The sequence below is a fragment of the Oculina patagonica genome, unplaced genomic scaffold (assembly GCF_052425735.1).
Source record: "Oculina patagonica isolate OP01 unplaced genomic scaffold, crgOcupat unplaced2, whole genome shotgun sequence".
NCBI classification, from domain to species: domain Eukaryota; kingdom Metazoa; phylum Cnidaria; class Anthozoa; order Scleractinia; family Oculinidae; genus Oculina; species Oculina patagonica.
The window spans coordinates 515,019-541,979 of NW_027558036.1; the positions used below are offsets into that span (position 1 = coordinate 515,019).

The 26,961-nt window shown below is 38.7% G+C and overlaps 1 protein-coding gene across 2 annotated transcripts in view; it reads left to right on the top strand.

Moving 5' to 3' along the window:
* The first annotated feature begins 729 nt into the window (after nt 1-729).
* LOC144640138 (uncharacterized) overlaps nt 730-26,961 on the top strand; it is a 42,633-nt gene continuing 16,401 nt past the window's right edge. Inside the window, exons 1-8 of one of the 2 annotated variants that reach the window (XM_078499348.1) lie at nt 730-1,924; nt 6,304-6,375; nt 6,611-6,682; nt 14,798-14,869; nt 18,215-18,286; nt 18,562-18,633; nt 23,475-23,546; nt 23,946-24,017. In XM_078499348.1, coding sequence (XP_078355474.1) covers nt 1,821-1,924; nt 6,304-6,375; nt 6,611-6,682; nt 14,798-14,869; nt 18,215-18,286; nt 18,562-18,633; nt 23,475-23,546; nt 23,946-24,017 — 608 coding nt within the window. In that variant the 5' untranslated portion in view covers nt 730-1,820. The remainder of the gene's footprint in view (nt 1,925-6,303; nt 6,376-6,610; nt 6,683-14,797; nt 14,870-18,214; nt 18,287-18,561; nt 18,634-23,474; nt 23,547-23,945; nt 24,018-26,961) is intronic. The other variant, XM_078499349.1, reaches the window with a different exon arrangement.

Genomic DNA, 26,961 nt, shown 5'->3' on the forward strand with positions numbered 1-26,961 from the left:
AACGCTATTTAGACTGTTAACGTTCTCTTCAATATAAATTAGCTGCTGTAAGCATATATGATGAGGGTGGCTATCACTCACTCATGATGCCAACAACTCCTTGGGGGAAATTTGGGGAATTCACGCGTTGGTCATTGCATTAAAGACCCAGAGACACCAAATGAGTTGTTGTGTATTTAGGGTATGAAAGACATGTTTATCGTGATTAAATACTATAGGCGAAAATGCTAGTCAAGCCCAACAGTACAGATACATGTAGCGAGGTGACCGCAATTAACTGGCATATTGTGTTAGCTAATGAGCGAGCAACAACAGCAGGAGCGTAATTAGCAAGTGTATTTGCTTTTGGAATTCACGCATTAGTTATTGGAATAAAGACCCTGAGACCTCAATGAGTTGCTATGTATTTAATAAACGCAAATCTTCATTTCATTTTTTTACAGGCACATTTGCAACAATAAAACAAGTACGATACAATAAAACGTACTGTCTTGAAATGTACCAATCTTGTTTGAAGCACTATTATTAAAAATGATTAACTGAGGGGTTTTTTCGTCGTTCATTGAAACGCTACATTTACTGGTTATTATTGTTTTTGTCAACCCGTACCGTTTGTCTGTCTGTTTGTCTAAGTTTTATTGAATTACAGAATGGTACTACAAAATAACAACGATATAATTAACTTGATAGCAAACAAGGGCAATATCTGAAGTTAACGGTATGCATAAACGTTCGCAGGTAGACCGACGACATATTAAACAGCTACCTGTCAGCTTATATCCCTAAGAGAATAAAAGTCACGATAATTGGCCTGTTCACAACCCCATCACTTTTGTGGGTACCTAAATTATGAAATGCTTGCCTAATAATTATAGATAGCTGATCTTCGACCTATCCTTAAAAGTCGTGATATTTATTAGAGTAAATAACTACTCTGTATTATAAATTTACTTAGCATTAATTTTACTCGACTTTAATAAAAGCCAATTAGTGTCAATTTATGGAATGCGGAGTTTAAATAAACTTTCAATTTAATTCAGGTCAGATCTGTCCGTCTGTCTATCTATCTATCGGTCCTGCCTATCCCTACTCGATTCGCACTACAGTGGAACCCCGATATAACGATCCTCGATATAACGATATCCCCGATATAACGATGAATATTCTACGTCCCGACAAAAGTTACAGTAAAGTGTATGGGACGAAACCCCGATATAACGTGCTTCGATATAACGATATTCCCGATATAACGATGAGAATTTAGCGGATATATATATATATAACGATATTATCAGTACACGGTCACATTTTATTTGCAAAATATCGAATTATATGCAATGACATTACGGTAATCGAGCCATCTTTAACGTTTCTAAAAGCAGCTTTGTACGATGATATACGAAAAAGTTACTGTGTTCTAAGCCTTCTTATCAAAATCATTCTCTTTATCCTCCTCTAATATGCAGTAAACAAGTACTTGTTAGGTTTACATCGATATAACGATATTTTCGGTTATTTTACGGCCATATCGTTATATCGGGAGTTTCGATATAACGATTCTTCGATATAACGATATTATTTTACTGCTCCCTTGGCATATCGTTATATCGAGGTTCCACTGTATATCTTTTTCGGATGGAATCTAGTCCACAGTATTGGACAACCCTCCCACTGCAAGCTGACTCTGTCTCTTTTAAAAGTGAAAAAAATTTATATACAGCGTTACGAACATGAAAACATAATGTGTATTTTGCTTAACATTTCGGTGGTTCAAATAAATATGAAACTTATTGTTTTTGATCATCACCTTAACATTTTTCATGAGCTTAAATTCTCGTCTCATTTGTTACAGGGACCTTAGCCACAATAAAATAGAAGCGCTGCCTAAAGGAATATTCCAAAACTCACCGTGGCTGGGAAATTTGTAAGTACATGCACCTGTTCAGTATATAAATTTAAAGATTTCAGGAAAAAATGTCTTCAGAACTACATCGAAGAGCAAATCATAAATTTTCGCAGCAAATGTTTTTTATTGATGTTTACTTTCCCTTGGAAGTTGCAAGGTATTTAAATTGCATAAATTTTAAATTGCATAAATTTTACATTTCGTTAAGAAGATCGATTTTGATATTTTGTAGTTTAGTGTTTTTCCTGTTTTCATTTCTCGTGGTCTTTACTCCAAGTGTAAGAGCTATAGTAACATGATGTTAAGAAGAAGAAAAATATTAAGGACAGACAATACCTCACTGAGACGATACGTTCACTTACGATGTTCTTGTCCACCCGTCCTTTGTCTGTCGGTCTCTCCGTCCGATTATCTTCAACAAACAATATCAGAAAGAAAAAAAAAACACGAAAAAAGGCAAATTAAACTATACTTACTTTATAAGCCACTTCTCTTTAAAATTTTGAATAATCTATTTATTTTATTTTCAATTTCATATTTAATAATCATTTTGTTCTAATAACTTTGAATTTTAGGATATGTCCGGTTTCTTCTGCAGTCCAACAGAAACAATTTTACAATAATAATAAAGTAGTTTAGTAAATCAAAAGAAGGGCACTGCTTTGATGTTATTCCAAATAAAACATTTTGCAAAGTAAGACGAGCTACTTGATTTCATAAGAGGTACCAGCAAGATTCAAAATCATTCCAAAACTGTCTGACGTGGGGACACCGGTAAAAAAAAAACGATACAAAGTTTCTGGTTCAGCCTCACAGAAAGTCAATAAATAATCAGTTTTGAAACCAGTTTTGTTTTATTTCGCATTCGTGAAATGTCTTGGTATTGACGTGGATAAAATACTGTCGTGGGCGACAGCAGCTCGTGATGATAATATGTTTTGACATGAAACGTCCGTTTTAACTGAAATATAGATAATTTCAAATCCATTTTTTTTCTCTCGCAGGGTCAACTTCAGTGCTAAAGTTTTAGCAGGTTTTTGTTAGCTGTAGTTAAGCTGTTGGCATGCTAAGAGATTTCTTTGGTAACTTTATTTTGGCCTGTATTGCTCGAATGTTTGGTGGATACCATTTTAACATGAGAAAAGGATAATTGCCTATCGTTCTTGGTACCTGTTATTTCAACTTTTATTTCCCAGAAAGTCTAATAACACTTGAGATCGCTACTAATGGTGAAAGTTTAGCGATACTCTATGGATGGTCGTAACTTTTAGGGGATTGTTACCTTCTGAACTTTACAGTATGACATAAAGTCAAAGGATGTCTCAGATAAGCATAAATGATCTGACTTAAAAACCCAAAGACCTAGGAATAAAGCTACACCTATAAACAAAATAACAGCGGTTTAAGTTGCAGCGTATCTAACTGAAAAAGGTTCCAAAGTCGAGGCACGAAATCAATAAAAAAATAGTAACAGTGAATTAAGGTTTAATTTGTAATTACCAAAAAACAGAAAGCTAGAAAAAGTACTTGTTTTTTATAAAACATCTTTTTTTTCACTTTTATAAACCAATTTTACTAAGACCTACATATTTCAGGTTTACAAGCACGAAAAATATAAGACGGATTCGATAAATAGATGCAAACCGAACACTAATAGTCACAATAATCTTATCGACTTACCGAACGTTTTGCAACCAAAAAATAAAAAAAATAAACAGCGACGCCTCAAACAGCGACAATATTAAACAATTATTCCAGGAGTGCGCGTTGGATATGAGAAGGTAGATAGCCAACGAGGCGACTAGCGCCGAGTTGGTTATAACTATCTCATATCCAACATTATTAAATTCTCAACCTTGGATATTGCATTTCTAGCTTTCTCATTGGTTCACTGAATCCCGGTTATCAGCTCATATACCTATGTTTGACCTTATATGGGAAATAAGTGCGGCAAGTGCCGCTCAGCGTAAAATTTTTCTGCGGGAAGCGACAGTTCCATCAGAAAAATGGTTGAAAACAGCAAATTTGGCGAGCTTTATGAACAAGAAATAATCAGCGGTGCCTACAAAAACCACAGAAATGGCATAGTAAAATTAACTACGCAAAACAAAAAGATTAATGCGAAAAGTTTATTTTAAAATACTTGTAAACGCACAACAAGAGCGAGTGAATAAAGTAGAAAAGCAGCAAATAATTTACGAAAGCGGAACGGCAAACTGACACAGTTTCATTCAGTGTACATCATAAAATTAGGCTCAGCACTTCTTTAAAGTTTGTTACCTTTCAAACTTGGTCTTGTCCTTTCATACTTCAATAAACCTGCTCCACTTTGAGCTCAATTTCGCTTTAAATAATATAGCAGTCTTGATGGCAGCCGTGGAGCCGTAAACAAGTACAATGTAACTCCTGCTTCGTTCGACTTGCACAAGACGTGTAGTTTCCAGAAAAGCTTTTGCTTCGGATCATCCCGTAAATCTTAACTGTTGTCACAATTTCCATGATATATAGACGACTATAGAGGAGATTTTTCGAAGAAAATCTTGGGAAGAAAACTCTGTCGCTCGCTTTCCTCGTGTGTTTCATTCAACTCAAGAAGTGAACACCGCGCCACAAATTTTCACGCCTCGATCCTCATACTATCACTTTGTTTACATCAAAATAAAATGTCCAGTCGATTTAAACTTAAAGAAGAATTTAATAAAACAATTATTCAATTCGCCCTTGTTGGATACGAGTCGTTATAGCCAACTCGGCGCTTCGCGCCTCGTTGGCTATTTACCACATCGTATCCAACGCGGGCTCATAGAATAATTGTTAAATATATCCTACTGCTACTGCTACTGCGTTTGCTACTGCTACTGCTACTTCTACTTCTACTACTTTTAGTAACTAAGTCCTCTCACTACCTACCCATCCCTGTTCTTCACTTAAGCCCTTGTTAAACGGTAATGCAAGTGGACGCAAGTAGCCGCAAGTTGAACTTGCGTACAGACTTGTGTTGGCTGGCCAAACGCACCCGCAAGTTTACTCGCCAGTGAACGCAAGTTGTACTTGAAGTAAACAGCAAGACTCGCAATTATTTGCGTTGGGTGGCAAAACGGGTGAAAACTTGCGTTGACTTTCGTGCAAAGTTGGTCTCGACCAAAGTGAACGCAATTTATCGCAAGTCAACGCAAGTTCACGAACCCAAGTCCTGGCCAAACGGAGACGCAAGTGGACTTAAGGTGGCTCCATTGGGTTTTGAGATATCACGGCGTGCGAACAAGTGATACCCATCAAGAGATCATTTTCGCGTTATTTTTTTAACTAGTTAAATAAAAGCTGCCGAAATATTAAAAACAAGGACTAAAATATGTTGTGTATTATTCTTTTTTAAAATAGCGGCCTTTGTTTTTGAGCTATATCTACTCAAAAAGTCCTGTTTTTTGGTGTTTTTTTTGGCTTTGATCTTAAATTTCTTTAATTTTCTTTGGTGAAAATTTTTTAAATTCTCCCAACGGATTGAATGTGATAAGAAGTAACTTTTAAAAACAAAAAAAGTAGGGGTTGTCCAGGTCGTTTTTGCGTTTTTGGTTATTTTGTGTTTTTTTGACTAAGCCAAAAAACTGGCTTACAATTTTTTTTAAAAAAACGGCAAAAGGGGCAGTTAAAAAGGTATTACATCTATGCCAAATTTTAAGAAATTTCACCGAAGGAAACTCTAGTAAATACCAGGGGAAAATTTCTATTTTCGCCCGAATAATAATTACGTCATCAGAATAGAAATTGTCCAAGATCGCTATTTGAGCATGCGCGAACTTTCGAACCATACGAGTTGATGTGTAAAGACGAGCGTTCCCCGTTGTTGTCGGTTTTTGTGCGAGATATCTGTTAACCAAAAGGTTAGTTAGAGACATACTTTAATCCTTTATGTAGCAGAATCTCTGAAATTCTGCTCAAAGTATCTCACAATCGCGGAGACTATTCTTCATTTTCTCTTTTGCTTTCGATCGTACGAACTTTACAAAAGCGACCAGAAGCACCGCGGACGTTGTAAACACCTTTTTAGGGTGTTGTAAACTCTTTTATCTGCTCAACACAGGAAAGCACGGGTGTTGTTTCATTGGCAGAAAGCAAGTCTCGCGTTTTCTCGCCGAAAATTTCACGCTCGCGTGAAGCCGCCATGTTTGTTTTGATTTGCCGGCATTTCAAGCTCGTACCCATTCTTCGCGCGGTCAAGAAACCCTATGGAGCCACCTTAAGTTAAAAGCTTGCGGCTACTTGCATCTCTGTTTGGCCAGGCTATACATACACGTACAGTGATATTTCATTAGCAGTATTACGTTAAGGAAACATATTTTCTTGTTTAGATTTCTTAGATACGCTAAATGACAATGTCTTGCATTTCTTCTTTCCAGGTACCTGCAATGGAATCAACTTAGCAATCTAACCTCCGGATTATTCTCCAATCTGAGGATACTGTTGACTTTGTAAGTTCGTTACCATTCTCTCTTTACATTTTAATTCTTTAAGGGAATGTCATGGGATCGTACTATTTTCTTGGCTTCTTTGCACGCTGACGCTATCGCTGTAGTAAAAGGAAAATAAGTTTACGTAGGGTGAAGAACATGAACACATTATGTTACATTTCTTTAATAATCTGGTGATTGTAATAGATATGAAACTCGTTTTTTCTTAATAATTACTTTACTTTGGTTTTTACAGGGATGTTAGCCACAATAAAATAGAATTGCTGCCAGAAGGAATATTCCAAAGCTTACAACGGCTACGATATTTGTAAGTACATACATGTGGCAAGTATTTCAAGTTGAAGATTCAAAAAATGTCTTCAGAACTACATCTAAAAATTGTCTCAGTAAATTTTTAATCGATGGATACTTTCCCTTGCAAGTCGCAGGTTTATTATGTTTTCCTAAATCTTAAATTTCTTAAAGGAGAGTGATTCTTCAATCTTGTAAGTAGTTTAGCGCTTTACCTGTTTTCATTCTTTTGGGCACTACTCCCAAATTTACAGTTACTGCTCCCGATTATAATGTTGCCAACCTTGGGCGGCCCTTACTTGATAACTTTTACATAGTGTACATGGGGTAACCTATCAAAAGGTGTCGCAACCAAAGAGTACAGATGTTGCGGAATTAGGGCTAGGAAGGTAATTTTTACGGCAGACTACCAAAACGTAACGACGCTTGCTAATGTTGAGATGTTGGTCCACAACATAAATACGCACGCACAGACGGCCCAACAACTGTATTAAACGGCGAATTTTTTTTTGTTAATTCCTAACGATGATTAATGAATTAAAACAAAACAACACACAATGAGAGGCGACAAAAAAAAAAAAAAGTAATACAGCGAAACATGGCTTACCAATTGCTGGAAGGAAACAAGTTCCGGGGAACCGACTGGAAACTTGACACGAAGTGAGAGAGAAAAAGGCCGCACGAATATAAAGAATAAATTAGCATACGGCCGGCGAAAAATATAGGCATTCAGAATAAACACACAAAGCAAATATTACAATTTGGTAAAGTGACGCAGCAGAGACTGTCACTCGCGAATTGGCCTGCTTAGCCACTCGCGTAGGTGCAGATAAAACAAACTGGACGCTACACCATCGTCTCTCGTAGACGGAAGGATGCCAACTACGAAAGTGACGAAATTATAACAAAGACGAATAAATAAATGAAAGCAAATCACGAAAAGCCGCAACAGTAATCTTGGATTAAACAGCGTTTTTATGTCCTACTTTGGAGGGGTCGTTACTAAAAACTAGCATATTAGCCCTTCAATCTTTTCTTCTCGGGCTAATATTTGTTTTAAGGACGTTAACCTTCCGCGGGGCAGCTATAAGCCGTTATAGTTCACCACTAAATTTTCTCCGATTCTGATTGGTTTTAATTGATCACGTGACGCGATAGTGTTCGTCCGCCGGAGGGCACTATCAGCCCATAGTGCCCGCCGAAGAAAAATGCTCGGATCGATAGTGCCCGCCCGTGACTTTTTTTGTAAACAAGCGTGCCTGCAGACCAAAAAACCAACCAAATTCACTGCATGCATTTAGTGGGTTTCTTGTCTGGTTTTGTTTCGTTTGTTAAATTTCGGCTTTTAATTGAGTTTTTTATCCTGAAAAGTGAAATAATTCACGATGCTCGTTTTTGTATGTGCGCGCGGAAGAAAATTTAGTGGTGAACAATAAAGACAATAGAGTGTTTCTGTCTCGGAACTATCGGTCTGATAGTTGCCCCTTGGAAATTTGATGGTCTTAAAACTAGCATATTAGCCCTCGAAGCTTCGCTTCTCGGGCTAATATTTGTTTTAAAAAACATCAAATTTCCGCGGGGCAACTATCAGCCGATAGTTCCTCGACAGAAACACTCCATTGTTTAAACAGAACATAGGTAAAAACTATAGATGCCCGGAACCCCAGATGTGTGCATTGATTGTTGAGTATCGCTGAACGACTTCGCCTCCATTCTCATGTTTTGTTGTTTTAATGATCCTCGATACGGCGTTACCTTAATGGATCATCCCTTTATCCGCATATCTATCTCCCATACCTTATTTCATACTCGTACCCATACCAGACATTGAAACGTGTAACGCGCGTTCACAGTGTTTGAATATTCAGCTTTGCCAAGTACCATATTTGGAAACACGAAGAGTTTGTACGTGAATACTTTATACACGTAATGACACACGCAACAACATTTTCGGTTTTGCGGTTTATTAAGTTACTTGAATTCCGATCTTAGCGCCGTAACTTTCTTTTAGAAACTAAAGAAATTCATTAAGTGTATCAAAGTGAAGTTCTCCAGACTACTTTTAATGACGATGAAACAGGAGAATTTAACCAAATTTAACATTACTCAACGAAGCTTGTTCAAAAACAAGATTACGTCATTGAGCATGAGATAGTGAGAGCTGTGAATTCAATCCAAATATTGCAATTTTGATTGGTTAATGTTCTCTCGCAATTTTCTAAATATGGTACTTACTGGAAACGAATATGCAAACGCTTTGTAAAATGCGAATCATAGAAAGGTTACACGTCTCGAACCCTTAAGGGTTTTTGCCCATATCTAATCCCCAACCAAAACACTCTGCCACAATGCTGAAACATCTTTTATTTTGCTAAGCCTAACTACAGCCTCTAAATTTCACAGAAAGAGAAAAATGAAAATTACCAAATTACATTTTGGCTCGTCACAAATACTGAAGCGAGAAGGCCTGAGTGAATTGCATTGAAGGGTTTTGTTCTTGGTACGGATATGATACAAAAGTCACGAAGATCGTTAGCACTAACGGAAGGGGCCGCAAAAAGTAGTAACGAAAAACAGTTAGAATCTAGTAGTCAATGCTCGCCCACCTGGAAAGCCCAGAGAAGAGAGCCAATCACTTTCGGCCTCAACCAGACTTGGACGGAAAAAGGACCGCATCCGAACAATCTTTGGAAGCAATAAGTGTACACCGTTTGGCCATAGCATTTATCTCCGGCCACAAGGGAGGTAAAGGAGAAGATTCTGGAACTACCAAAGTGACCGTCGCATGTTGAGAGCATATAAAACACAAAAAGGACTAATTGATGCCTATGGCGGAAAAACGTAGGCGTTTATGATAACATCATCACATGACGACAAATCCTGGTTAAAAACGTTTACACCAGCCGATTCTGTGTTGGGAAAAAGTGTAAAGTGGGTTTAACAAGCACCTGCGAGGTTAAACAAGCACCTGCGTTCAGTGCCATACTATCTTAAGTATGCCTGATTAATCCAGCGAAAATAAATTACACACGGAGTTAAAAACGCGGAGTTAACGTGCTACAATCAGACAAACAGCGGGAAAATTCATCGGCTTGGTTAAATCAAGGAGGAACGTAAAACATTGAGAACGCCAGGTTCTTGCTTGTAACGTCATGAAGCTGCGGCGAGCTACTTCAAGACCTGGGCCCGCGACCATGCTAAGCATTAAGAGTTGCCTGATTATCGACATGCGTGTGCATTGTTCAGTCCCTGACACTGGATGAAAAAGACTCCAACTTTTAAATTAATGTGTTCGTTCACCAGACTGTCGTCCCAGTAGTCGTCCAGACTGCGATCAGCTGGATGTTAGAGGAAAACTATGTACTGCTGTCCAACGAAAAGCAGAAGCATCAGTTGACAAAGATACGGAAAAATGACGTTCCTCGATCCAAAGAATGGCCGGTATTGCCAGTCGTCAAGTAAACGCCAAAACCTATTTCATTTCTTAACCCCTTGCCTACCAAGGACGTATATATACGTCCTCTCAGTTGTCACGCAACGACCGAGGACGTATATATACGTCCTCGACCAAAGGACATCACTTAAAGCCTGGTTTTTCACGATGCCTTGAATAAATCACCCCCGGTTGTCGAGAAAGGTCTGGCCCTACTTTTGAAACACCGCTGACCGAATAAAATTGCTTTTTGCTCAGACAATTTACAAAATGGCGGCTCGTGTACGTGAAGGCAGAATGGACGCAGATGAAGCTGTTGCTGAAATTTTTGCCGATTGCGACTCTGATGTAAGCGATTTAAGTCACAGCGAATTAATGTCAAGTAATTCTGAAGAGTCTGAATAAAAAGAAGAAGAAGGTGGCGAAGGAGAAGCCTCGATCGATCGAGGAAATTGAACCTCCAAATGCACATGGTCAAGGAGTTCGCCGGGGAGCTGTACGAGGCAACAGTACAGTAAGAGAATGCGGAAAAGGAAGAGGAACTCATTGCAAATGCTTAATTTAGGCGTACTTTAATATTTTATCTGAAAAGATGCCAATGCTTAGCCAAATTTAGAATCTCATTAAAAATTCAATATGGCCGCCGGTTGCTTGGTGTGTTTGGCTCTGGTAGGCAAGGGGTTAAGGAAGGTGTTAGGATTATTTCACTACCCCACAGCTGACACTCGCTTCACTGATATAAAATTTTGCGCCAGGGAATGCCAAAGAAAAAGATACGCACTTCCTCGTTAATTTCTGGATCGATTTGAGAGGACTAGTGGACCCTCTGGATAGAATGGACTCGCGTAGCTTGGCAAACTAGACTCTCTTTTCTTCCGGTACCCCACTAACGCGAAACTGCTCGTATCAATGGCCATTCCTAGGAAAGTTAACCGCATCGAGGCTGACAAAACACATTTATTCAAAACCAGAAAGTAGCCCAAGTTGATTAATACTTTGTAGACTACAAACAGAGCTTCTAAGGCTGACTGGCGGGTGAATCCAGGGCTCCTCCATTCCATAGGTCGAGACCAAATACCCCCTCAGGCGAAAATCTCATTTACTGGCCTGTCGTCAATGAACAGGGTTCCCGTAGTCTCCTAATTCCTAAAATATTTAGTGGAGCCAAAGCTCAGCGTCCGATAGACGAAAGGAGAGTTTTTCCAGCCAAAAGGAAAGGTGGTTGACACCAAGTACCAGTCCTTCCATTCCACACCAAAAAATTGTTTTGAATCAGTAGAAATTAAAATATGATCACATCCTGATATTTCCTCTATTTTAGAAAAATGGCAGTTCTTGTAGGCGAAACAAGGGACTAAAACAAGTATCACCAGGAAAAAATGGTGTATTTTTCATCCAAAAGTTTAAGAATCTTGCATCGACGCATGACCTAGGCTTGTAAGGCTTAACTGTTAGGGAAAGAGAAGCCAAGAAGGAGACACCGTACCCACTTCACCCTACACACATACCGCACCGGTAGATTAACGCTGTAGCAAGAACTGCGTAATAAACTCTTCAAATTGCTTACACACTAAATAACTCTTAAAATCCTTACGAAGTGGCACTGGGGAATCATACTTGACTGAAAAAAAAAACATGGCTGGGAAAAAATACAAACGATACAGCGTGCCAATCGAGGCTCGGAGGGTTTCTATGACAACGATGAAGCTGAGCACGACGTGGTTGTATACAAGGTCGGCTGCGACGCTGAAGACGGAGACGTACCAGTAACGGGCAGCACGGAAGCGCGAGAGGAAACCGGAACCGTTCAAGAGCCAGGCCGGGAGAAAGGTTGGAAACCGGAGCTTGTGTCGGTGGACATGCCTTTAAGACGGCAATAATTCAGGCTTCCTGTCGCGAGTCAACGCTGGTCGGGGCGGTATGTAAAAGAACCACCCCTCGCTTTTTCTTGGCCAACGTTCGCAACAACTGAAAATTCTAATAAATTCGATTAGCTTTGTATAATGCTCAATGACGTCACCAGGGATGCTAATAAACTATGAATAGCAACAAAATCGACTAATATTAACGGTATATATAAATGTTCGCGGTTAAATGCTCAGAAATATGCCAAGTTTTAGTTTAACAATGCTTGGAAAAGACCTCAAGCCCTCTGATGTTGTTAAAGACTTTGGCGTTATCTTCGATCAGTCCTTGTCCTTCGATGCACACATAACATCGCTTGTGTCATCATGCTTCTCCAAATTAGGGCAGAAAAGTCGCGCAAAACACGCGTTCAACAAAGAGCTATTGATCGCCATCAGTAATGTTCTTGTCTTTAGTAACTTAACTTAGTAACTTAACTTAGTAACTTTACTACTGCTCCTCAGTTTGGTTGGGCACCACAAACAAAAACATTGAAAAGCTGTAACTTGTTCAAACAAAACTTTGCAGCGAGAATCTGCTGCGGCGTGGGACAATTCGACCATATCACCCCAGCATTTAAGGATTTGCGCTGGATGCCAGTCAAACAACACTGGCTATATCTGCGCGACGCTAAATTAACTTTTACGTGTATGGCGGGCTGTGCACCCGAATATCTTACTAAACTTTTCATAACTAGGGAACAGACATCAGGGCGATCCACACGCAACTGCCAAAAGCTGCAAATCCCACTATTCAAAACTAGCACAGGGCAAAAATCTTTGCTTTCCGGGCTTTTACCATTTGGAACAATCTTTCCCAAAGTCTAAAACTATCAATGAACTTAAAAGACTTCAACTGAGAGAAAACTACGAAAGACCTTTCTTAAGTCATTTTTAGAGTAAAATTATATACAGAATTATGTATCGATTTTAATTTGTTGATTTATATTCATGTTGTACATACCACTGAAAAGCTCCCTTGGGGGAGTGTTATTAAAGCTAAAGCTTAAGCAAAGGTGCACGCATATTAAACAGCTACGTACCAGCTAATATCCCTAAAGACATAAATAGTCACGAGAATTGGCCTGTCCACGACATCACTTATGCATGATCTTAATTGTAGAAGGCAAAACCTAAATTATGACAGACAAGTGATTCTTAAGCTACCTTTTATAAAAAAAAGATTAGGAGAATTTCATTTTGGCTTATAACTGACTTCTTGACGATAGTTTTCACTAATAAGCTTAACTTTCACTCAACTATGCGTTTTTGACATTACTAAATGCTCTAGGCACTCCTTTTGACGGGGTTTAGCGAGGTATGCCCAAAGTTGCGGTGTCTCTGGGCATTACATATAACTCCCAGGCGATTGGCGCTCAAACGGGTATGAACGCTATTTAGACTGTTAACGTTCTCTTCAATATAAATTAGCTGCTTTAAGCATATATGATGAGAGAGGCTATCACTCACTCGTGATTCCAACAACTCCTTGGGGGAAATTTGGGGAATTCACGCGTTGGCCATTGCATTAAAGACCCGGAGACACCAAATGAGTTGTTGTGTATTTAGGGTATGAAAGACATGTTTATCGTGATTAAATACAAATGGCGAAAATGCTAGTCAAGCCCAACAGTACAGATACATGTAGCGAGCTCGAGGTTACCGCAATTAACTGGGATATTGTGTTAGCTAATGAGCGAGCAACAACAGCAAGAGCGTAGTTAGCAAGTGTCTTTGCTTTTGGAATTCACGCATTGGTCATTGGAATAAAGACCCTGAGACCCCAATGAGTTGCTATGTATTTAATAAACGCAAATCTTCATTTCCCTTTTTTTACAGGCACATTTGCCACAATAAAAAAAGTACGATACAATAAAACGTACTGATTTGAAATGTACCAATCTTGTTTAAAGCACTATTATTAAAAATGATTAACTGAGGGGTTTTTTCGTCGTTCATTGAAACGGTACATTTACTGGTTATTATTGTTCTTGTCATCCCGTACCGTTTGCCTGTCTGTCCGGCTGAATTTTATTAAATTACAGAATGGCACTACAAAATAACGACGATATAATTAACTTGATAGCAAACAAGGGCAATATCAACTAAAGTTAACGGTATGCATAAACGTTCGCAAGTAGACCGACGATATATTAAAGACTACCTGTCAGCTAATATCCCTAAGAGAATAAAAGTCACGATAACTGGCCTGTTCACAACCCCATCACTTTTGCGGGCCTGTACAGTACTTAAATTATGAAATGCTTGCCTAATTAAGATCTTCGACCTATCCTTAAAGGAACGATTCTAGGATTTCGATTTTTGCTATTTTACGTAATTCTTTATAATAGTTTGTCCAATTGAGTTGACTATCGAGATATTTATTAGAGTAAATAATTACTCTGTATTATATATTTACTTAGCATTAATTTTACTCGACTATAATAAACGCCAACTAGTGTCAATTTATGGAATTCGGAGTTTAAAGTTTAAGTTTAATTCATGTCAATTCTGTCCGTCTGTCTATCTATCGGTCTTGCCTATCCCTACTCGATTCGCGCTATAATTTTTTGGATGGAATCTAGTCCACAGTATTGGACAACCCTCCCGTTGCAAGCTGACTCTGTCTCTTTTAAAAGAGAAAAAAAAAACTTATATACAGCGTTAAGAACATGAAAACATAATGTGTATTTTGCTTAACATTTTGGTGGTTGTAATAAATATAAAACTTATTGTTTTTGATCATCACCTTAACATTTTTCATAAGCTTAAATTCTCGTTTCATTTGTTACAGGTTCATTAGCCACAATAAAATAGAAGCACTGCCTGAAGGAATATTCCAAAACTTACCAAAGCTAAGGATTTTGTAAGTACATGTACCTGTCCAGTATTTAAATTTAAAGATTTCAGGAAAAATGTCTTCACAACTACAACGAAGAGCAAATCATAAATTTTTGCAGCAAATGTTTTTTTTATTGATGTGTACTTTCCCTTGGAAGTTGCAAGGTATTTAAATTGCATAAATTTTACATTTCGTTAAGAAGATTGATTTTGATATTTTGTAGTTTAGTGTTTTTCCTGTTTTCATTTCTCGTGGTCGTTACTCCAAGTGTAAGAGCTATAGTAACATGATGTCAAGAAGAAAACAAATTATTAAGGACAGACAATACCTCACTGAGACGCTACGTACGTTCACTTACGCTGTTCTTGTCCACCCGTCCTTTGTCCGTCGGTCTCTCCGTCTGATTATCTGTTAAATTCTGGTTTCATTTGTTACAGGGACCTTAGCGACAATAAAATAGAAGCGCTGCCTGGAAGAATATTCATTATATTTATTTAAATTTAAAGATGTCAGGAAAAATGTCTTCAACAAACAACATCAGAAAGAAAAAAAAAAAACACGAAAAAAGGCAAATCAAACTAAATTAAATAATTCCTTACTTTATAAGCCACTTCCCTTTAAAATTTTGAATAATCTATTTATTTTCTTCTCAGTTTCATATTTAATAATCATTCTGTTCCAAAAACTTTGAATTTATGTCCGGTTTCTTCTGCAGTCCCACAGAAACAATTTTACAATAATAATAAAGTAGTTTAGTAAATCAAAAGAAGGGCATTGCTTTGATGTTATTCCAAATAAAAAAAAAATTGCAAAGTAAGACGAGCTACTTGATTTCATAAGAGGTACCAGCAAATTTCAAAATAATTCCAAATCTGTCTGACCTGGGGACACTGGTAAAAAAAGTGCTACAAAGTTTCTGGTTCAGCCTCACAGAAAGTAAATAAATAATCAGTTTTGAAACCAGTTTTGTTTTACTTCTCATTCGTGAAATGTCTTGGTATTCACGTACATAAAATACCGTCGTGGGCGAAAAATTTGTTATCTACAGCTCGTGATGATAATATGTTTTGAACTGACAAGAAACGTCCGTTTTAACTGAAATATAGATAATTTCAAATCCATTTTTCTCTCGCGGGGTCAGCTTGAGTGCTAAAGTTTTAGCAGGTTTTTGTTAGCTGTACTTAAGCTGTTGCCATGCTAAGAGATCTCTTTGGTAACTTTATTTTGGCCTGTATTGCTCGAATGTTGGGTGGAAACCATCTTAACTTGAGAACAGGATAATTGCCTATCGTTCTTGGTACCTGTTATTTCAACTTTTATTTCCCAGAGAGTCTAATAACACTTGGGGTCGCTACTAATGGTGAAAAGCTTAGATGGTCTAACTTAAAAACCCAAAGACCTAGGAATAAAGCTACACCTATAAACAAAATAACAGCGGGTTAAGTTGCAGCCTATCTAACTGAAAAAGGTTTCAAAGTCAAGGCACGAAATCAATAAAAAAATAGTAACAGTGAATTAAGTTTTAATTTGTAATTACCAAAAAAAAGAAAACTTGAAAAAGTACTTGTTTTTTATAAAACATCTTTTTTTCACTTTAATAAACCAACTTTACTAAAACCTACATATTTCAGGCTTACAAGCACGAAAAATATAAGACGGATTCGATAAATTGATGCAAACCGAACACTAAAAGTCACAGTAATCTTATCGACTTACCGAACGTTTTGCAACCAAAAAATAAAGAAATACACAGCGACGCCTCAAACAGCGACAATATTAAACAATTATTCCACGAGCGCGCGTTGGATATGAGACGGTAGATAGCCAACGAGGCGACTAGCGCCGAGTTGGTTCTCAACCTCGGATATTGCATTTTTAGCTTTCTGATTGGTTCACTGAATCCCGGTTATCAGCTCATATACCTGTGTTTGACCTTATATGGGAAATAAGTGCGGCAAGTGCCGCTCAGCGTAAATTTTTTTCTGCGGGAAGCGACAGTTCCATCAGAAAAATGGTTGGAAACAGCAAATTCGACGAGCATTATGAACAAGAAATAATCAGCGGTGCCTACAAAAACGACAGAAATGTCATAGTAAAATTAACTACCCTAAACAAAAGGATTGATGCGAAAAGTTTAATTAATAATACTTGTAAACGCACAACAAGAGCGAGTGAATAAACTAGAAAAGCAGCAAATAATTTACGAAAGCAGAACGGCAAACTGACACAGTTTCATTCATTGTACATCATAAAATTAGGCTCAGCAATTCTTCAAAGTTTGTTACCTTTCAAACTTGGTCTTGTCCTTTCATACTTCAATAAACCTGTTCCACTTTGAGCTTAATTTCGCTTCAAATAATATAGCAGTCTTAATGACAGCCGTGGAGCCGTAAACAAGTACAATGTAACTCCTGCTTCGTTCGACTTGCACAAGACGTGTAGTTTCCAGAAAAGCTTTTGCTTCGGATCATCCCGTAAATCTTAACTGCTGTCACAATTTCCAGGATATATAGACGACTTTAGAGGAGAATGTTCGAAGAAAATCTTGGGAAGAAAACTCTGTCGCTCGCTTTCCTCGTGTGTTTCATTCAACTCAAGATGTGAACACCGCGCCAAAAATTTTCCCGCCTCGATCCTCATACTATCACTTTGTTTACATCAAAATAAAATGTTAGGTCGATCTAAACTTAAAGAAGAATTTAATAAAACAATTATTCCATTCGCCCTTGTTGGATACGAGTAGTTATAGCCAACGCGGGCTCATAGAATAATTGTTAAATATATCCTACTGCTACTGCTACTGCTACTGCTACTGCAACTGCTACTGCTACTACTTTTGCTACTGCTGCTGCTACTGCTACTTCTACTACTTTTAGTAACAAAGTCCTCTCACTACCTACTCATCCCTGTTCTTCACTGAAGCCCTTGTTAAACAGTAATGCAAGTGGACGCAAGTAGCCGCAAGTTGAACTTGCGTACAGACTTGTGTTGGCTGGCCAAATGCACCCGCAAGATTACTCGCCAGTGAACGCAAGTTGTACTTGAAGTAAACAGCAAGACTCGCAATGATTTGCGTTGGGTGGCAAAACGGGTGAAAACTTGCGTTGAATTGCGTGCAAATTTGGTCTCGACCAAAGTGAACGCAATTTATCGCAAGTCAACGCAAGTTCACGAACCCAAGTCCTGGCCAAACGGATACGCAAGTGGACTTAAGTTCAAAGCTTCCGGCTACTTGCATCGCTGTTTGGCCAGGCTTTACGTACACGTACAGTGATATTTCATTAGCAGTATTACGTCAAGGAAACATATTTTCTTGTTTAGATTTCTTAGTTACGCTAAATGACAATGTCTTGCATTTCTTCTTTCCAGGTTACTGCAATGGAATCAACTTAGCAATCTAACTTCCGGATTATTCTCCAATCTGAGATATCTGGGGAATTTTTGTAAGTTCGTTACCATTATCTCTTTACATTTTAATTCTTTAAGGGAATGTTGTGGGGATCCGACTATTTTCTTGGCTTCTTTGCACGCTGACGCCATCGCTGTAGTAAAAGGAAAATAAGTTTACATAGCGTGAAGAACATAAACACATTATGTTACATTTCTTTAATATTTTAATATTAAAATATTAAAATTCTGGTGGAATTCGGAATTAAAATTGTGATAGAAATGAAACTCGTTTTTTCATAATAATTACTTTACTTTGGTTTTTACAGGGATGTTAGCCACAATAAAATAGAAGTGCTGCCTGAAGGAATATTCCAAAGCTTACAACGGCTAGAATATTTGTAAGTACATACATGTGGCAAGTATTTCAAGTTGAAGATTCAAAAAAATGTCTTCAGAACTACACTCTAAAAATTGTCACAGTAAATTTTTAATCGATGGATACTTTCCCTTGCAAGTCGCAGGTTGTTTACGTTCCCCTAAATCTTAAATTTCTTAAAGGAGAGTGATTCTTCAATCTTGTACGTAGTTTAGCGCTTTTCCTGTTTTCATTCTTTTGGGCACTACTCCAAAATTTACAGTTACTGCTCCCGATTATAACGTTGCCAACCTTGGGCGGCCATTACTTAATAACTTTCACATAGTGTGCATAGCCGGGTAACCTATCAAAAGGTGTCGCAACCAGAGATTACTAATGTTGCGGAATTAGGGCTAGAAAGGTTATTTTTACGGCAGACTACCGTAACGTAACGACGCTTGCTAATGTTGAGATGTTGGTCCACAACATAAATACGCACGCACAGACGGTCCAACAACTGTATTAAACGGCGAATTTTTTTGTTAATTCCTAAAGATGATTACAAATGAATTAAAACTAAACAACACACTATGATGGGGCGACAAAAATAAAAAAATAAAAAACAAGTAATACAGCGAAACATGGCTTACCAATTGCTGGAAGGAAACAGGGTCCGGGGAACCGACTGGAAACTTGACACGAAGTGAGAGAGAAAGAGGCCGCACGAATATAAAGAGTAAATTAGCATACGGCCGGCGAAAAATATAGGCATGCAGAATAAACACACAAAGCAAATATTACAATTTGGTAAAGTGACGCAGCAGAGACTGTCACTCGCGAATTGGCCTGCTTAGCCACTCGCGTAGGTGCAGATAAAACAAACTGGACGCTACACCATCGTCTCTCGTAGACGGAAGGATGCCAACTACGAAAGTGACGAAACTATAACAAATACGAATAAATAAATGAAAGCAAATCACGAAAAGCCGCAACAGTAATCTTGGATTAAACAGCGTTTTTATGTCCTACTTTGGAGGGGTCGTTACTAAAAACTAGCATATTAGCCCTTAAATCTTCTCTTCTCGGGCTAATATTTGTTTTAAAGACGTTAACCTTCCGCGGGGCAACTATCAGCCGATAGTTTACTTTCAAAGTGAAATTCTCCAGACTACTTTTAATGACGATGAAACAGGAGAATTTAACTTAACTCAACGAAGCTTGTTCAAAAACAAGATTACGCCATTGAGCATGAGATAGTGCGAGCTGTGAATTTAATCCAAATATTGCAATTTTGATTGGTTAATGTTTTCTCGCGATTTTCTAAATAAAGTACATACTGGAAACGAATATGCGAACGCTTTGTAAAATGCGAATCATAGGGAGTTACTCGTTTCAACCATTATGGGTTTCTGCCCATACCTAAGCCTAACTACAGCCTCTAAATCTCACAGAAATAGAAAAATGAAGATTACCAAATTACATTTTGGCTCGTCACAAATACTGAAGCGAGAACGCCTGAGTGAATTGTATTGAAGAGTTTTGTCCTTGGTAACTTGCTCTTCGGTCCAAAGCAAGGCAAGCTAAAATATCTCTGTTACCATCCAACGTCATCAATTGGTCTAACTTGTGTAATGTTTAGCCGTTGCCGAGGTCCCCCAGCCAAAATTGGTCATAACAAATTCCAATGGTATAACAGCGAGAAGAAGAGAAATAGAGTAGCCCCTGCGAAAGCCATGCAGAGTCAACCGCCGGTTGCTTAAAGTCCCAGGGAGTTGTTTGGGATAAGAAGATAAACGGACCTGATCTGCCACGGAGTCAAAAAACTTACCAGAAACGTCGCCCGCTTTATTCGCCGCTTTAAAAAGAAAACCTTTTCTAATAGGAACACAGACTAAATCACACAGTTTAATTTATGTAATTTTCTTTTTAAGGCGAACATATTACACGTGCCATCCTGTAAAGACTTTGTTAGCGTGTGATTGAACAGGATACCTTCCTTCCCAGGAAAATAGAGTACTCTTGTATTTTTCCAACTTAACTCTCCCGCCCTGTCGCCCGAAAAAAAAAACCCTGAGTCTTGAAGAAAGCTGGTTTCGAGCGTAGAGTACGTAAAGCTGAATTGGAGACGTATTGGGATCATTCAACAAACTAAGATATCTGCCAAATCTGTTATAATTAAACAAAGGCTCAGTTTGTGAGGGAACTATTCCGGTCAGCAGTTGTCTTCTCGCATAGCTGTTAAATATGACTTCACTTTCCGAGACGCTGCAGGGTTACCGTAGCCCGGGAACACGATATCGTCGAGAATTCTACCACACTTGCCGAAAATAGATCTAATTTTTCAGATGAAAGAGTCCACTGTTCCAAAAGCTCAGCGTCATAAACACAGTTTTTATCGTGAACCACAGTTTTCCGCCTCCTGTCTTTCCAGATAAGAAAGCTAACTGCATCACCGGGATAAGCTGTCGTAATATCTCTACGAGACGTAGTTTGTGCAAGAAAACACGATAGTTCTTTTTCTAAAGGCGATCTTTTTTTCGAATAGGGTGTCATTTCTGCTTTCTCCAACAAAGCTTTACGCCTTCTTTTAATGGCGTTGATATTTACAGGAGGCTCAGAGATCTCCCTAGATTCCCTAAGGGGTGTTTGATGCTGACGTTTATAACCGCAACGTTGGCAAAATCGAAAGTCATTGTCAGTTGGATAAGAACAGGGCGGACATGATACAGAAGTCGCGAAGATCGTTAGCACTAACGGAACTTGCCGCAAAAAGTAGATATGAAAAAAAAAAAACAGTTAGAATCTAGTAGTCATTGCTCTCCCATCTGGAAAGCCCAGAGAGAAGAGCTACTTGATTTCGGCCTCAAACCAGACTTGGACGGAAAAAGGACCGCATCCGAACAATCTTTGGAAGCAATGAATGTGCGCCGTTTGGCCATAGCATTTATCACTGGCCACAAGGGAGGTAAATGAGACGGTTCTGGAACTACGTATACCAAAGTGACCATCGCATGCTGAGAACAAATATAAAAAACAAAAAGTACCAATTGATGCGAATGGCGAAAAGATGTAGGCGTTTACGATAACACCATCACATGACGACAAATCCTGGTTAAAAACGTTTACACCAGCCGATTTTGGGGTGGGAAAAGGTGAGAAGTGGGTTAAACAAGAACCTGCGAGGTCGTGCTGGGCATTCTATTTCTCTGCCATAAGATCTTAAGTATGCCCGGTCAATCCACCGAAAATAAATTGATCACATACAATGTTCCAGCAACGCGGAATTGACGTGGCACAATCAGACAAACAGCGGGAAGATTCATCGGCTTGGTTAAATCAAGGAGGAACGTAAAACATTGAGAAAGCCAGTTTTTGCTTATAACATCATGAAAGATGCTGCGAGCTACTTCATTGAGTTTTAAGGACCTGGGCCCGCGACCATGCCAAGCATTTAGAGTTGCTTGATTATCGACTTGCGTGTCCATTTTTCAGTCCCTGGCACTGGATGAAAGACTCCACCTTTTACGTTAATGTGTTCGTTCACAAGACTGTCGTCCCAGTAGTCGTCCAGACTGCGATCAGCTGGATGTTGGTGGAAAACTACGTACTGCTGTCCAACGAAAAGTGCCAGTCGTCAAGAAAACGCCAAAACCCTATTTAATTTCTTAAGGAAGGTGTTAGGATTATTTCACTACCCCACAGCTAACACTCGCTTCCCTGGTATAAAATTTTGCGCCAGGGAATGCCAAACAAAAAGATACGCACTTCCCTATTAATTTCTGGATCGACTTGAGGGGAATGGTGGGCTCTCTGGATAGAATGGACTCGAGTAGCTCAGCAAACTTGACTCTATATTTTCTTCCGGCATCAACTTCTAGTATCAATGACCATTACTAGGAAAGTTAACCGCATCGAGGATGACAAAACACATTTATTCAAACCTAGAAAATAACCCAAGTTGATTAGTAAGGACTGGGTAATAAACTCTTAAAATTGCTTCCACACTTTATTCTTAAAAACCTTACGAGGTGGCACTGGGGAATCATACTTGACTGCAAAAAGCCACGTGGCTGGGTAAAAAACAAACGATAGAGCGTGCTAATGCCCAACAAGTAAAACCTACACCGGCGCTAAAAGAGAAAAATCTCTCTCTCTCTCTCTCTCTCTCTGGAGTGCTCGATGGGTTGCTATGGCGAAAATGAAGCTGAGCACGAAGCTAAGTGGTTGTATTCGTTTTCGGCTGCGACGCTGAAGACGGAGACGTAACAGTAGTGGGCAGCACGGAGGTGCGAGACCAAACCGGAACCTTTCAAGTGCCAGATACCGGAGTAAGGTTGGAAACCGGAGCTTGTGTTGAATTGGTGGACACGGCTTTAAAACTGCAATAATTGAGGCTGACTGTCGAGAGTCAACGCTGGTCGGGGGCGACATGTTGAAGGACCACGCATCGCCTTTTCTTGGCCAACGTTCGCAACAACTGACAATTCTAATTGATTCCATAAGCTTTGTTTAATGCTCAATGGAATCACCAGGGATGCTTATGAACTATGAATAGCAACAAATTCGACTAATATCAACGGTATGCATAAATCTTCGCAGTAAAAGTGCACGCGTTTTAAACATCTGTACTAGCTAATATCCCTAAAGACATTAATAAACACGAGAATTAACTAGACTGTCCACGACATCACTCGTGGGTCCTTAATTGTGGTAGGATTTACTTAAATAATGAAAGACAAGTGATTCTAAAGCTACCTTTTATAAAAAAAAAAAAAACGTTTGGGAGATCTTCATTCTGGCTATTTCTAACTTTTAGAGTTTGTAAGAATGTGGTTGACTGGTTTGTTCTTTTGATGAACGGAACGTCAAATATTTATGTTTTAGAAATGTTGCAGACAATAGAATCAAGAGCATCGGAGATGGGCATTTTTCAAATCAGGAGAAACTTGAGTATCTGTAAGTACCCATTCGCTTGATGATAGAATTGTTAAGCTGCTGCTGCTTCTACTACTACTACTACTACTACTACTACTACTACTACTACTACTACTACTACTACTACTACTACTACTACTACTACTACTACTACTACTACTACTACTACTACTGCTACTGCTACTGCTACTGCTACTGCTACTGCTACTGCTACTGCTACTGCTACTGCTACTGCTACTGCTACTGCTACTACTACTACTACTCTGACTAAGTCACCTGCATGGAAATGTTTATAATTGATTAACTACTGGACAAAACATGAATAGCATTACACGCTCTGTAAACTCCGTTAGATCAGCGTGACTTTTTCTATGTTTTGATATATCTTTTACGACTCAATTCTGTTGTTTTTTCCCCTAGGTTTTTACAAAATAACTTGATAAGCGATATACCAAGTAAGGCGTTTAGCAACCTCACATCCCTTAAATATCTGTAAGTATGAAAGTTCGACATCATTTATCTCGTTACTACAAAAAACGTTGATTGTAACCCTCGGACGTACAAATTCATACCTCACCGTGGTACAAGGGGGGAGGAAGGGGCGGGTTGTGACCCCTTAGGTTTTCGTTCCATTAACGCGTAGCGAAATAACTTTTCAACGAGTAGAAAGCTCTTAGATTGGCTGTGACGTCACATGACGTCATAAGAGCCGCCATCTTAGGTCCGCCATCTCGGATTTGACCAATTTCTTAGAAAGTCAGAAAGTTACGGAAATTGATACAAAATCAAGCCAAAATGTCCTGGCTTCCCCGTCACCGTCCGTGTATACCGCGTTCACGTTGCTTAAAGTTCCAATTATGTTGAGGTGCGTGATTTCTCATTATTGCATAGCACATTCTCACTGCGCAGAATTTTACGCGTAATTTGCGCGCGCACATAAGCAAACCGACGGCATTTCTATACGGCTTGGCCCGCCAGGAAAATAAATTGTCGTTTTCTTATAAACGAGCATTGTGACCTTTACTTTTATTGCATAATTTTGGCATACAAATTGTCCTCCTTGAGTTGGAACGTTAAGAAAAAAATTGTTCGGAAGGAAAAAACAAGAAAGGTAAAAGCGTTCACAATACATTTACTTGACGACGCAATAGATCACCTTGAACATAATGACAACGACTGGAGGAACATTTTGAATCCATGTCGCTTCTATTTGTGTGATTTTTTTTCGTTAAGTGTTACGTTGTTCCTTATCCTACGGACTTTCTAGCCATCAAGTTTGTTTAAGTCTTACTTTAATAAACTTGTAACGTGGACAGATGCAATAACGCGCGTGATAAATATATGGGGCATAAACTACTACCATCTGTTTTTCAGGCGACGCTTTAATAATATATTACAAACTCCTAATTATTGGTGAACAGGTTGTGGTTATTTCCTTGTCTTTCAAAACACGATAGATTTTAGCTTTAAGTGCTTAAAAAAATATTGCTGTCGTAGTTTTCAGAGCAACCTGAAAATTTCCGAAAGATTTTTTTTGTGTGTGGCTTACACGAAGTGAAACGCCAGTGACAAGGAGACTAGATCCCAGTTAGTGGTCGAGTGAACTCGGTCATTTTGCTTGTGGCGTTTAGTGTTTCATTTTTAGTGTAGAATGCAGTACTATTGCGTTGGTTTGCTGGGGCTGTCGTCCACTAATCTGCTTAACCGATGACTGCACTTAGGTGTAAACTCTAATAGCCAATTAATTACTTAATATAAATTAATTAATTAATTAATTAATTATTCATTCCTTTGGAGGTTGGGGGTGGTGAGCACCTGACCGTACGCCCTAGGTAAGTCGGGGAGCATATCTACGTTATTTTCATATGAAGATCACAGAGCAATAAATGTGTTTCAAACAATCATATTTGATTTGTTTATTGCTTCTCGATCTTCGGTGCATTCATAGGACAAGCTGGGACTGGTCCCTTGAAAATGTGAACTTAGCAAACTGTTCGCCGAATCTATTTTTTACATCAGGAAACATTTTTTTGGACCCGGCGACTAACTTTCTCAACAATAATATTTGGAAGGACTTTTCTCCCAGACTTGTTGTAGAGACAATGACAGGAAATTGTTTAGGAATTTGGAATCTAAGCCTTAGGTTTCGTGCTTTTCCCTGGGGCAGGATTCTTGTAGACCCCGTCGCGCCAAGTTAAATCCGTAAATTAAACTTTGAGGGTTCACTGTGGTTTATATGAAATAACTCTTGGTTTGGCAGCGCTATTTTCTTTAAAAAGTGACCTTACATTTAATAAACTTAATAACTATTTCTTTAATTAATCGATATTATCTGTTTTATAATTATGGGTTTTATTATTGAAAGCAAAGCAACGTACTACCATTGAGTGGAATAACGAAACGTTGTTCTGCAAGCTAACCGCCACTTCAAACAAGATGACGGTTAGAGACCCACTGATCTGATAAACATTACAGACTACAACATTCTTTTGAAGGCAATTAAGAATCTTTCAACAAACAAGAGCCGATAAATCTAACCAAATATGCCAGAGAGCTAGCTAGCAGACACAATGGCATAAATATCAATGCTGTAACGGCTCCAGAGAGCGAGTGAAATCCTCCATTAACAGACTGAAGGCTAACTTTTAGCGACCGGCGGGAGTCGTGTTTGGCCTGTCACTTTTAATATTTTCACTTGTGACCTTTTTTTGACAGAGCCCCGTTCCGCTGCGTTGCACGAGATTATCTTTGATCGCAAGAAAAAATCTATGCTAAAGACTAACGCATGCTGTGCAATAAATTCGAAATGAAGCCCTTCTTCATAATGTGGGACACCACTTACGCACGGCTACGGTACGAGAGAACCACCATTTAGCATCAGAACTGACCTTTAACGGTCTAAAATGCGATAAATCGCCTTCTCAACAAACACAACTTAAGCACGGATCGAACAACATTAACACAATTGGTCCAGTTAAACGAGCCAATTAGAAAGCAGAATTTTCGATCCTGCAGTCAAGTACAAAAACGGCAAATAGAATGATTCCAAATCATTCGATGAGACTTTAACATAGGAGCAACTGATGAGGTCCACTGAAGGACCGAAACTCGAGTCTTGCTTAAGATAAAACATTTGCCAGGAGACATCGTTGCAGCATCCTAGAAACTTCAAATGCAGTAATCAATCTGCCATAGAATTTATTTGTTGGATGCAAGTAACGCAACAAGACAGTTAAAAATAATGGAGGTAAAGTTTAGTCCCATACAAGAACTCAAATCACAACCACTCAAACTAAGGGGAGCTAAACATTAACTCAAAGAAACCATCGCTCTCAATGCCTAGAGACTGTAGTAGCCATAAATATACTTGGATCTTAGACCCTCGCAACCGTGGAATAACGAAACGTTATTCTGCAAGCTAACCGCCACTTCAAAC